This window comes from Patiria miniata, unplaced genomic scaffold, assembly GCF_015706575.1.
Source record: "Patiria miniata isolate m_02_andy unplaced genomic scaffold, ASM1570657v1 HiC_scaffold_15, whole genome shotgun sequence".
NCBI classification, from domain to species: domain Eukaryota; kingdom Metazoa; phylum Echinodermata; class Asteroidea; order Valvatida; family Asterinidae; genus Patiria; species Patiria miniata.
Window position 1 is genome coordinate 2802969 of NW_024037053.1, and position 13781 is coordinate 2816749.

General features: G+C 42.9%; 1 protein-coding gene across 3 annotated transcripts; it reads left to right on the forward strand.

The window, feature by feature from the left end:
* Positions 1 to 305: 305 nt before the first annotated feature.
* LOC119722412 (plasminogen activator inhibitor 1 RNA-binding protein-like) lies at positions 306 to 12265 on the forward strand. 3 transcript variants are annotated; one of them, XM_038192518.1, is made up of 6 exons: positions 308 to 700; positions 1841 to 2171; positions 4097 to 4171; positions 6738 to 6824; positions 7961 to 8192; positions 10203 to 12265. In XM_038192518.1, the coding sequence occupies exons 1-6, from the start codon at positions 508 to 510 to the stop codon at positions 10824 to 10826; spliced, it is 1542 nt and encodes a 513-aa protein (XP_038048446.1). In that variant the 5' UTR covers positions 308 to 507; the 3' UTR covers positions 10827 to 12265. The 3 variants fall into 3 exon arrangements, with proteins under 3 accessions (XP_038048448.1, XP_038048446.1, XP_038048447.1); XM_038192519.1 differs by having other exon boundaries at positions 4100 to 4171; XM_038192520.1 differs by lacking the exon at positions 4097 to 4171 and having other exon boundaries at positions 306 to 700.
* Positions 12266 to 13781: the final 1516 nt, after the last annotated feature.

Sequence of the window (13781 nt, forward strand, 5' to 3'; positions counted from 1 at the left end):
TCAATTTGCCCATATAAGGCAATTCCATGTACACAAGGCGCACATGTCGAATTGAAAATGAGGGTTAACGCTAAGTAATTATCATTGTTGTTGAGGGATCGAACACTCTGAAACAAAACAACACTTTTTTTTCTTCGAAATAACATTTTGAGAAACATTCTAGCGGCTATCGGTTATATGCACATTGTACATATATGTATGTAACACATGCACAGTTATATTAAAAATTCGGCGCCCTCATAGCTCATGTATTATTTTGGTGCCCTGAATTCTTGGTTGGTACCAGTCTCTTCCCACTGTATTATGTCTACCTGCAACACGGCTACCAGCGCTGTATTCATCGATCATGCATTCGCGCTATGCAAAATCGCATGCATGATATCCGCATGCAGATATGCTCAGAGATTTCGCCATATTGGACGATCCCAAGAACTTGCACAAATGCATCTGAACTTATAACGAAAAGAATCCATTGCCATCCTGAATTTGTCGAAGAAATCGGCAAAGATGGATTCACAATATTCGGTACAAGTTGAAAACAGGTTCTTCCTGGACATGGACATGGTCGGAGATCCACTGGAAATCCTTCCGACGGAAAAGAAATCACAGAAGAAGGACAAGAAAAAGAAGAGCGAAGGGAAGAAGAAGGCCGAGGCAGAAAAGAAAGAACCCGAGCCACAACAGAAGCCTAAAGTCGAAGGTAACTCATCTTAAATCACCTTACATGTTTCTAAGGATATTTGTCATTATTTTAGTGCTCGAAGGTGGTTGCTAGTGTTTTATTTTGACCGATATTGCGAATGCGAGCATATTATTTTGTGAGCAGTCACATGTAGTCGAAGCCGCCATTTTTAAACCATGAATGTCTATATTTTTTGCACACATTCCAAGAAGAAGAATGTTTCCACAATTGACTGCATGGATGAATGTAACTGTTCATTGCATGGTATTGCAAATGACATTTTTGCAGCATGTTAAAGAGGTTAATATTGTTTGTAGAATGTTGAATGGTCAAATGTTGGTGCTCAGAAATTTCTTGTCAACTTCACTTTTTCTGTTGCAGTTTCACATTAAAAATTGTATTTTTTATGACAATTTTTTTTTCAATAGAAACCACACTGGGAAAGTATGTTGCATCCTGATGCCACTTTTTTTCATCATATAGGGCCTATTATGTCAATGAAGGTCAGTCATTGCCAATAGCCTATGCTTAAATTAAAAGACATGAATCTGGGACTGAGAAACATTTCCAATTTTGTACATGTTTGTAACAAAATACTTCGAAAATGCACTTGACCCTTCAATAGACTTTGTACACATCTGGTGTCTGGATGCTACATTCTTTCCCTACACTGTAAGCTGGTAAGTTGAAACCAGAACATGAAAATCAACTTGATATCCAACTAAAAAAAAAAGATTATAAATATTTTACCACACTTAAAAAAGCCCTTTTGTTTTTTACAAATTACAAATTACCGAAGCCCCCAGTTGAAATTATTGAAATCTAAGGTTGAAAATATTATATTTTTTTTTGAAAAATTTTTGCAACCTGACTTTTTCCTTCATATATCATCTCAATGAAGTTCCGTCAAATGTTCAAAAATGATGATAAAACATGGATCTGGGGCTGAAAAACATTTCCCATTTTGTTGGGAAATACTTACAAAATTTTCTGACTCTCCATAGACTTTGTACACAACCGCTGAAGTGGCGTCATGTGGCGACATTTTTTCTGTTTTTTTTTCAATTGGTGTAAATTAACTTGCATTATTAATTGGTAAAATAACGTGCAAAATTGTTTCCAACTTAGACCTGTAAAGAGAGCATTTTGTTTGTACAGAAACGCGGCAGGAGCCTGTGGACTCCAGAAGGCAAGGCGGCCGAGGCGGCAACCGAGGCTCCAGCGCCCGCCAAGGCGGAGAAAACCGACGCCCGCCCCGCGAGAGAAGGGATCAAGACTCCAGCGAGAACCAAGAGAACCATGCCCCGGCCGAGGTCCGGGGTGAGAGGTCGGACCGGCCGGTGTACCGGGGAGCCGATCAAGCCGACAGGCCGCCGAGGGGCGAGAGAGGCCGAGGCCGGGGGCGTGGCAGAGGGCGCGGCGGATACTCTGGTGGGCGTGACTTCCGGGGCAAGAGGGAGTTTGAACGCCATAGCGGCAACGACAAGAGGTACTTGTAAATTTGAGGTGGTGGCGACACTAAAAAAAATTCCAGCCTGTTTTCTTTTCACTACATGTATCCCACAAAATGGGATTAAAAATTGTCCATTTAAGGTTTTTTTTGGATAAAGCGGACACAATACGAGGGCGCTATTCAGAGTGGGTAAAATTGGGTAAGTACCAGAGTTTTCAACCACTCTAAATAGCGCCCTCGTATTGTGTCCACCTTATCTCAATAAGGCTGAGTTTGGCTGCAAAGGGTGAAATTATACGATTTTGACCTGAAAAGTTCACTGATCATTTCCAATAATTGTCGGAACGAATTGATGCACCAAGCCAGATTTCTCACTCTGAAGGGAAGGCACTCTGAGTGCACGTGACGGCTACAATTTGATTGTAGTTCTTTATATTTGACTGAGAAATTGTGTCTAATTACATCTGTGTCGTTGGATTTTGGAGTTTCGTTAAAGTACATAAGAATAGAAGCTCCAGTTGCCAAGAAGTTAATTGTCAAATGGAACAATTTTTTTTGTTTCACTTTTGTTTATATTCATGAGTCATCTGTTGCATTGTGGTGGAATGTTGTTTTCCTGGTCAGTTTTAGAATAAATACACTTTGGTTGAGAACATTTGTTGAACCCAATATTGGAAAGAATTACATACACAGACATCATTTTCCCTGCAGTGACCTATCGGCCATCAGAAAGTGATAACATGTCTAAAAAGTCAACTTTAGCAAGGAAAATATTGAAGCATTTACTGAGAAAACAGCTTTTTTGAGACCAGTCTCATAGGGTTTGTGCACAGGGTGTCAAGTGATGTCCAGGTATGGAATTGTTTCCCCAATATTTGACCCAAACTGTCCTACCCAGCATTATCCAACAGTGGGCAGTGTCATGACATGTTGGTCTGAGTGGTGGACTGAAGACATTTTTTTTTTTCCTGGTGGTTGAATTTTGTTGGATTCAGCTTGCTTCACACATCAGGGCCTATTTACACATGGGCGATTTTGTCGCGACGACTCTGGCGCGCAGCAATGTCGTAGATACTCGTGTGTGAACAAAGATGCATGAATGTCACGCAAAATAGCCGCTTTATCCAAGTTGCAGGACACAACACTTCTTTACTCAGTGCACTTTCCTTCACTGTAAAGATTGTCCGCACTGCAGTTGTTCAGATACTTCACTTTGCCAGACTAGCAAGCCTATCTCTGTGAGCGCAACCCAAAGGTTGCGTAAGGAGTAATAGGGTAGGTTATTACAAGCAATTTGATTATGCGGAACTTGTTAAAACGTACATGTGCATAACTGCCATGTTTTGGTTAAAAGGGAAGTTAATGCACAATAGCTATGAAATTATTTTAACCCTAACTCCCTAGGCCTTTTTGCTTGGATAGCCTCAATCCTGCAAAATCCTCCAATTGGCCGCATGGAAAAACAGCATGATATAGCCTCAATCCTGCAAATTCCTCCATTACTTCTTGAATATGGTCCATGGAGGGGTGACCACTGCCTGAATCCTGCAAAATACTGCGGCAGTGACTGTCAATAGGTTGAGGCTTGGCCAGTGACATCCTGGAGCAGTACGGAGGATTTCAAGCATAATCCAGGCCTATATTTATGCTTGGCTGAGCAAAAACAACACAAGATCCGGCCCAAGACCTTGACAAAGTGCATCCTACGAAATAATAAACGCACTTTAGCCATGTAACCTCAATCCTCCAAATTCCTCCACTTTGGCAAAAAGGATTTTGAAGGATTCAGGGCGGTTAGGGTTAATATTTATTAACAGTCACTGCACTTAATGAACGATAAACATAGTCCGAGTTAGTTTTGCACCACCTGGGCACCGCTATACTGACATGGAAAAGTACGCCTGTCTCTGTGTCTAAATGCGAGCCTTCACGGGCTGACTTGATGCCTTCTTCTGTTTCAGCAGCTCCTTAAAGCCCCAAGACAAGCGTGAGGGGGCCGGCTCCCACAACTGGGGCACGCCCAAGGACGACATGAGGTGAGTGGACAGGTTTTGGGGCTCTTTTTTTGCTTTCCTGCTACGAGCATCTCAAAACTCCAGGAAACTCTTCCCACTTGGATACCGACCAATTTTTTTTTCCGCCTTGAAGTAGAAAATAGTGCTTGGCAAAGTTTAGCACGCACGATGAAAATCAACGGAGAGACAGTTTTATGCAAAGACACAAGTTTTCTAGTGCGAGTTGGAAGATTTTGTTGTTTTGAGATGCTCCGGTTGTTGTTGACTCGCAGTCAATTCCTGTTGCACCCTCTCCACAGACTTACAACCCCCAATAATAAATGGACTCCACCCACCTAGGGTGTGGCCTAGTGGTTAGGGTTTGTGACTCATGATCTGAGGCCCAGGGGTTCGAATCGAGCCACTGGCCATGTGTTGTGTCCTTGGGCAAGCTGCTTCACCCCCACTTGCCTCTCTCCACCCAGGAGTATAAATGGGTACCGGCATTAGCTGGGGAGTAACCTGCGATGGAATAGAAATATTCTCAGTGGTTTCATGCCAAGGAAACCGGGCATAAATGCCGGCCTGATGGGCTATATTGGCTCTTGACATGCTTTACTTTTTCACTGTCTCAAAAGGAGCAGATAGCCATCGGTGACCTCACAGGACAAATTTTTCATTGGAATTTGCAGTAACCCCAAAGCGCCTTTGTTAGGGTGCCAAGGATATAGTCTAACTCTCTCTCTTTGTTGCCATTGATGGGGTACTGTAACAGTAGTGCAGACTTCATCCACTACATATATGTATTGCTTCAAATTGGCAAATCACCCAAGTTGTAAAACAACCACTTGAACAATAACCCTGACAAATTTGACAATCCATGAAAATGGTTTTTGAAGCGCATTTCTCACTTAACTCGGCACCAAATTGTGGGTGTGGCAGTAAGTTACTTATCTACCACCATGTTGCGTCTGGTTCTGAGTCACTAATCTACCCTTAATCACATGTCTATACTAATTACTAAGTTACTAGTCGGCGACTAAGTCGCTTAAACTGCATACTAAGTCACTAGTTAGCCGCTCAGTCACTTAACTGCAAACTAAGTCACTAGTTAGCCGCTCAGTCAGTTAACTGCAAACTTAGTCACTAGTTAGCCGCTCAGTCACTTAACTGCAAACTAAGTCACTAGTTAGCCGCTCAGTCACTTAATTGCAAACGAAGTCACTAGTTATACTTAACTGCAAACTGTCACTTATTATCCACTAGACCACTAACTCACTTAACTTCAAATGAAGTCACCAGTTATCCACTTAGTCACTTAACTACAAACCAAGTCGCTGATTAGAGACTAAGTCACTCGTTTGCACAAACAAAAAAGGATAATGCAAATTCATTTCTCAAAGAGCAATTCCTTTTCTTGTTTTTTTTTTTTTTTTACCCGTACGTTCAAAATGATATTTTTAAACACCTACCTTCGAATCTCTTTCTGATATGAAGCAGAATCTTATATTTCATCAGGCAATGCAACCTTTCCTTACAGTCATCTGAAGCAAATTCTTTTAATAACATTGGGAATCGGACCTGTGCTACAAAGAACTTACACTGTCAAAGTCCTCTTTTCATGCACATAAATCCCATTAGATTTCTCTTTAGGCACATGATCAATCCAACAAAATCTAATGTCAGCGTTAATGTGGAAGCCTGCTGAATCCAACAGACTTCAACAGTTTGTTGAGTGCTCAGATGTCCAACAGAGGTTTTCTGTAAAAATGCGTTTATCTGGGTATGGGCTGTCAGAAGTTACCACTTCTCAGACCTAACCCCCTAGGGTATTCTGGCTGGTTTGGGCTAGAAACCCTGCTTAATGTAGCAACATATAACACTTGTCAAAATGACACGTCTGCCCAGTGTAGCAAGATCCATCAGGTCAGAAATCTCATGGTCAAAATGCCTCAGAGTATGTGATCACCGATACAACTGTGGCATTGTTCAATGGGACTAGCTCTCATTGTCTCAGAATTGGCCGTTTATGCACTGGTGGTGGCTCAATGCAGCAAGGTCCCACAGACTTTTAAGCCAAGTTTCCATTTGGGGAGTGTGTGGCCTAGTAGTTAGTGTTCGTGACTCATGATCAGAGGGTGAGGGGTTCGAATCCAGCTGCTGGCCATATATTGTGTCCTTGGCCCCACTTGCCCCTCTCCACCCAGGACTATAAATGGGTACCGGCATTAGCATCCCATCCAGGGGAAGTAGAAATATTCTCGGTCGTTTCATGCTACTGAAACCGGAGATAAACGCAGGCCTGATGGGCCACATTGGCTCGTGACAGACTTTACTTTCAATATCGAGGTAAGAAACGCACTAACGCAGAGAGCAACGCAAACGAGATCCAAACTGCAAGGCAGACGTATGGAAACATTTCATTCCACAAATGTCAGCGACAACCCAAACGGACGCAAACTATCTCGTAGACGATCGCGGAGTCTGCACAAGCTTAACGTCGATATGGAAACTAGGCTTTGCACCTGTTGCACTGTGTTGCGTCTGGCAGGGTCAGGTTAGTCCGTTGAGCTCATTCATTTCAAATGTCTGTTTTATTGCATTGCAGGGACCTGAACACATCGAACGTTACCGACGATGGAGAAACAACCCCTGAATACAGCGGACAACCCATGGACACGGACGCACAACCCAAGTAAGCTTACGTTCTCTTGGTCAGTGTCTGGCCGTGTCCGAATCATCTGGCTATGGCCGGCAATAACGCACGGGTCTATGTGAAGTAGTGGCAGCCGCTAGCCAGTGGCTTCCATAGATGCGTGTGTTATTTCTGGCTGTAGCCATATGATTTGGACATGGCCAATCTTAATGCCAGTGGTTTCACTCATACCAAATGACCAAGGTCCCTGTTCACATATGCAATACAGTAAACTCTCATTCACTTGAAAACTCCGATAACTCGAAAGTCCATTTTTCTTGAAGTAGTAGTCCATTCCGATGTAGGGATAAGGATTTTTTTTGAGACGCACTGTTGGAAATTTCCGTTAGTAGTTCTTTTTTTTTTTTATTCGGCGAAGCACGCGCAAGCGTTGACACGACGAACACGCGCGCGCGGTTGCTATAATTCGTCGGATCAGTGCGCAACATCGCGTAGCTGCAATTGGCTCAGTGAGAACGTGTCTTGGACTTGGACTCTGGATACCTCAAACTTTGTATCCATTCCCTTGAGATTTGACTTAACGGGAGTTTACTGTAGTTGAGTTCCTTACAAGTCCTCCAGTCTCAAGTCAAGTACCATGACAAAAGCAGTCCATTGTAAATGTTTATATGTGATAAACTTTTACCTGGACTTGTGACGGCCTTGTGATAGATGTGAATGCAACTCTGGTTCAGATCAAAAATTAACGCTAAACCTCCTCAGTCCTCCAAAATCAACCAGCTGGTTTGGGAGGGTTTAGGCTAAATGGCAAAGCAAGTGTAAGTTGACTTTGGAGGATGCATTGTGTCGAGTTTGTAGGCTGTACCCAGCATTATTTATGTTCAGCCATGCATAATTGAGATCGAAATTATACTGGGCATCATCCGCACTGCTTCTGGATATCAACTGCGCTGCCTCAACCTATTACAGTGATTTTGAAGGATCGAGACAGTGGACACCCCTCCATTCAGCGAATTCAAGAGATAACGGATGATTTTGGAGGATTGAGGCTGTATCAAATTTTCACATGGTGGCAATGGGAGGATTTTGCAGGATTGAGGATGTTTTCTAGCAAAAAGGCCTAGGCTGTAAAGGTTAAGAGCTGTGTAAGCATTAAATTTGTTTCGTTTCGGCAGGGAAACCACCGAAGGCGGAGAGACCAAGGACGGCGAGGCAGTGGAAGGAGAGGAAGAAGTCCCCAAGGAGGAGGAGGCAAAAGAGCTGACTCTGGATGAGTACAAGGAGCAACTCTCCAAGGAACGCTCCAAGGCTCAGTTCAATGTCCGCCGCCCTGGCGAGGGAGAAGACACCAGCCAGTGGGGACAGACCGTGGCTCTCAAGAAACAGGACCGAAGTGAGGACGAAAAGGTGAGTTTCTCAAGTAATGATTTATAGTAACCGTGAAGCCGATTCCAAACTTTGCAGCCGTCCCATGAGGGCCAAGGATGATTTCAACAGAATCTTGACCCTAACCCTCCAGGGTATTTTGGCTAGAAACCCTGCTAAACGCAGCAACATGCAACACTCGTCTAAGTGACAAGCCTGCCCAGTGTAGCAAGATTCATCAGGTCACAAATCTCAAGGCCAAACTGCCTCAGAGTCTGTGGTCACCAACTGCAGCAGGATACAACTGTGGCATTGTTCTATGGGATTAGCTCTCATTGTCTCAGAAGTGGCCGTTGATGCACTGGTGTTCGTAGCTGAATGCATCAAAGTGCACCAGACTTTTCAGCCTGTCCCACTGTGTTGCGTCTGGCAGGGTTAGGGTTAATTAATGATGCCACTTGAGAGGATGGTACTGAAGCATGGGCACTCATCGGTGTGAGTGGTGTCGGACTCAAGTCCAGGACCTGGACTCAAGTCCGACTCAAGTTAAATTTCGATGACTCAGACTCAACTCGACTCCAGTCATATCGGCAAAAAGACTTAGACTTGGACTCGACCATTATGGTTCAGATTTGATGATAATGACTCCTTACTCACGAGTCACACATTTTTTTTTACCAAAGAAATATAATTTTGATGTTTTTCCCCCCTTAATGTAACGCCATAAAGCTTGAGAATTCTGTACCCACTTACGATCTCGACCGACATGAATTTTCTTCGGGAAATTCTGATAGTCAAGACAAAAATCAGAGAAAACATACCAGAAACCAGAGCATACCAGAAACCAGAGCCTCTTTTTTTTGGCCTAAAGAACATTAAACACATTATAAACCGTAACCCACCATCTCCAGGTGGTATTGTAAATCGTAACGTTTGTTATTAAATGCACTCCTTCCTATTTCCCACAACCGCAAATCACTTTAATACATATATTGCTTACATGTATGAGAGTCCAGCACCCGATTTCAGGAAGCGCTGCGACGCGTCGCAACTCGAGTTACGACGTGTAACACGTCGCAACTCGCGACGCGTCGTATCTTCCATTTCACGAAAGTTGCGATGTGTTAAACGCGTCGTAAGTTCCTTGACAACGGCTTAAAACACGTCGCAAGTTACGACGTGTCTAGTGGTCATCGCAAAATAAGAAGAGTCATTTCTAAGCCAGTTTTATGCCACAAACATTACATTAACGAGATTATAATACCGAGGCAATGTGTGTAAAGTTGTAAATAGAAAATTCATTGAATAATTATGAATTAGACTGGAATATTAGAGTTGAAATTTCAAAGTAGCTATACAGTCCAATGAGAGCTTGTTTTCCTTCAAAATTGCATCGCACGGGCGCCATTTTGTTTTACGTTTTAACAAATGTCGAGCTGAGATCCGACGACTCTTTGTTGAATATCAGACGACTATTTACTGTACGCTGACTAAAGACATAAAACAGTCACCGAGTTGTGCTATAAATACACCTACGACGCGCCGCACTTACGACATGTTTAGTGAAATGGATCACAGGACGTGTCGCAGCAGCGACGCATCGTAGAGATACGACGCGTCGCAGCGCTGCGATGCATCGTAAGTTACGAAGAGTTTGATGAAATCGGGTGCAGGTCAGTGCATATGTATCTATATCGTACAGTGCATTGGCCTACACGTTCATGTACACATTGGCTCGTGACTCGGAGACTCGGGTTTGAATCAAACGACTCGTGTCATGGGCTCAGATTTGAACCAAATGAGTCAAATACTTGGACTCAACCCGAGCGACATGACTACAACTCGGGCACTCTTAGAAAATGGCACTGAAGTGTCGGGCAATATCCTAATTTTTTACTTTTCGCTGAGACATCATGCATATAGTTTAAACATCATGTTGATTTCATATGGAAGAAAATATGCTTAAACGTTTTCATTGCAGATTCAGTTCCAGCATGTTTGCTTAACAATTGTACGAGTTATGCTGATAACCTTTTCCCTGTTGTGTTTCAGCCTGCCGCCGTGGTAGAGCATCCACACAAGGATCGCCAAGGCAAGGCCCAGGTTGTGGACATCAACATCAGCTTCAACGAATCGGAGCGCCAGTCTGGAGAAGGAGGGCGGGGCATGGGACGCGGAGGACGTGGCGGCCGCGGAGGCAGAGGTGGCCGCGGCGGTCGCGGTGGTCGTGACGGCGGTGGTCGTGATGGCGGTGGTCGTGATGGAGGTAGTCGTGATGGTGGTCGTGATGGCGGTCGGGATGGCGGTCGTGATGGCGGTGGTCGTGATGGTGGTGGTCGTGAGGGCGCTGGTCAAGAGGGTGGTGGTCGTGAGGGCGGCGGTCGTGGTCGCGACTTCGGCCGCGATCGCGACTTTGGCCGTGATCGCGACTTTGAGCGCGACGACACCCGCACCGATCGTCGCAGCGGGGAGAATGAGCGTGGATACACCCCGCGGGGCGGTGGCCGCGGCGGCGGCTTTGGAGGCCGTGGTGGAGGTCGCGGAGGTCGTGGTGGAGGTCGCGGCGGAGGTCGCGGTGGCGGCGGGGGACGAGGTGGCCGTGGTGGAAGCAGCAGTCAGGCTCCACTGATGACCAGCGAGGAGGAATTCCCCACTCTTGGTGGCGGCCCCAAGTAAGCCACGTCACAGCGTCACGTCACGTCACAGCGTCACGATAGAAGCTGCTGGTAAAGCAAATGATGCTTACCATTATGGAGAAAAAAAAAAGGTACACTTCTGTTGTACTTTATTAAGAAAAAAAAAAGCCGTTTTGGCCCGAACTGAATGACACTCACAACTAGGGACTGTTGTAGCGGTTGGTATATTTTACAGCCGCCCTGCATTTTGTTCCTATAAATTTTTCCCTAACGCCCAATGGAAATGATATTATCAGGTGTTGTTTACAAACAGAATTGTCAAACGGGGAAGAAATAATCATCAACCAAAAGTCAAAAATCTTATTAGAAAGATTGTCGCTTAATTGAAAGTGATAATCCAATAGGATTTGTAAACTTAAGTATTCTTCATTTTATATATTGTTTTTGCATGTGGTTGATAATACATCTTGGCATTAAACAAAGCAGGTTATTAGTGACGCAAAATAATGCCTGAAAACGATTGTTTTGTTTTTTTACTTGAAATAGCCGACAAAAGTACTCTATAGTCAATTTTGTGATTCATTTCTAGAGGAGGTCTGGAGATTTTTTCTTCCACTGTTCATTTTATGTGAATACTTTTAAAAGAATTAATAATTTCTCGTAGCAATGCAGTCCACGGGCCATAGATAAATTTATATGCTGAAAAAAATTATGATCTGAAAGATTTTTTGATATTTTCTTATGTTTGTTGAAGATGAGTGATCTCTGCCCTTCATGTAGAAACTAGCGCCTTTTTTTTTTTGGTTTGTTTTGTATAATTTTAATTGCGGCCCTAGGGTGCATTGATCGAGAACAAATTGAATCCCGAGCCTACTTGTAAAATACGTAAATCAAAGAAATCTTTGAGACCCTTTTTGCAAATTATTGAAGAAGGAATTTTTTGTTTTGGCTTTAGAAGGTAAAATCGAGGTGTTGATGTTCATCTTTGAAAACCTTTTTGCCAACTTTTAGCCAAATCAAAACCACGCTGCAGAGAAAGATGTGAATTATTTCCTAGCAAATTTGCCACAGAAGGAAAACAATGATTACGATAGATTTTTGATATTTGAAGGAGATTTTTTTTGCAAAACGGAATGCTTCAGAAGTGGTTGTTTTTTTTGTATAAGATTGTAAGCTTGTTTACAAAATAGTTCCGATTGGAATGAAATGAGGCTAGGGGAATATTGGATCAGCGAGAATGCATATCTGTGTGTCCACTCAAAATTTCGGTGCAATTTCTGGAACTGTTTTTGAATCTGGTTGCCTGCAAGTTAACTGTATTGTTGAATTATTTTGTCTGAAATTGATCCATATTTCACTCATATGGAAAGCATGTATACCACGTCTTAGAAAATGCTGGGAATTTGGCTGAATATTTGTGAACAGAGAAATTGACTGGAGCGAGATTTGAACTGTTAATCAACGGAGAGCAACAAAACTCCAAACTAGATAGCTCAGTTGGTAGAGCATCGGTACTGCTTTTCCAGCTGTCACAGGTTCAACTTCAAATCCCTCGCCAGTCAATTTCTTGGTTTGACCCTTGTCGACAAATCTGGGCACGGTATCACGTCTTTCACAGGAGGCCCCCTTCAATGGCCGAAGCATTGTGATTATATCCGTACAATAGCGTGCACAGTGGTTTCGCCATTGAAGGGGCACCTGATTGAACAGGTGATCACATGCCAAGATTCGTTTATACTGAAGAATGAAAAATAGTGAACTTGGTCACTTTCCCATAGTGGTTCAATTGTTTAATTTCCTTGTCCAACATGTGTTAACTTTACCAAATTCGCAGTTCATTTTTCCCTAATGATGTCGCAATTTCTTTGTAGGAGAAATCACAATAAGCCATTATCGAGTTAAATTTGAATAAAATCTGGAATGCTGAGTTAATCCAATGTTTTGCACATTTTAACTTGCATTCTGCCGACCAAAGAGACTGTTACTATATCACGCTATTCGGGGCAAGCCTTATGCTAGCAACCCCCAGCTCCGGCATGGTCTGGTGTCTTTGTGCCATTTTCACCCATTGTGAACAATGTATTGGTGCTGAGCGTCTCTTACATAACTATGCAAGAGCTTGCCCCGAATCATGTGATTAGCAACAGTGTGTTTGGTCGGGAGAATTCGAAGTTAAAATTGTGGCAAGCATTCTGAGCAAGTCGGTGTACCAGATGTTTTCAAATTTAAATCCCAAAGGGTATAGGCCACACGCAAATGGCTTATTGACTGAATGAGTTGGTATACTTTTTGAATTATTTTACTGGAGCCTCCATGCACTGGTAGTCCTAGAGAATATTTACACAAATTTCCTATTGAACACTCCATTCAAAGTATGACAAGTTTACTGCTAGTTCCTTACAGTTGAGAAGCGAAGTTGATGTTGCCACTTTGTTTCGACTTGCTCAATTGTCCAGGGTTATTTGTGTTGAAAAGAAAAGTATATCAGACTATGTCTACCTCTTCTTCTCTAGTTCTGCCATTCAGCGCTAACTTCCAAAATGGTGCTAATTTTTTTGTCGTTGGCCCGTAAACTGAATTCTGAACTTTAGTCGATTCTGTTTCAAGATGACTTTGTGCAATGTAAATTTTTGCTCAAACGTTGCTGTATAAATATGCTCATACATGTACCAAGAATTGACATTTTGTACAAAAAACGAAGGTTATCGCAGCTAAAACAAATCCTTGTACTGAGGTTTAGAATACTGATGGCTTATTATAGGAATGTATTTTGTACTGTCGGTATTTTGTTGATAAATGCATGCAGAACTTAACTTCATAAATGGCGTTCCTAAAAATGATGTAAAAAGGGTGATATTTCTAATTGACCATATTGACATACCTTCAGTAATCCACGAGTTATATGTAGAAGATAGATTTAGCAATGCAATTTCCTGGCAAATGGCGGCGTTTAGAGAAGAAAAGGAAATCTCTTCGCAAGTTTCTTTCTAAAAGG

What these genes read in the sequence shown, in the direction of transcription:
- LOC119722412 (XM_038192518.1), top strand. Translation starts at nt 508, where the DNA reads ATGGATTCACAATATTCGGTACAAGTTGAAAACAGGTTCTTCCTGGAC. An exon ending in GACACGGACGCACAACCCAA is followed by an intron (nt 6,825 to 7,960) that starts GTAAGCTTACGT and finishes TCGTTTCGGCAG; the next exon opens with GGAAACCACCGAAGGCGGAG. An exon ending in ACCGAAGTGAGGACGAAAAG is followed by an intron (nt 8,193 to 10,202) that starts GTGAGTTTCTCA and finishes GTTGTGTTTCAG; the next exon opens with CCTGCCGCCGTGGTAGAGCA.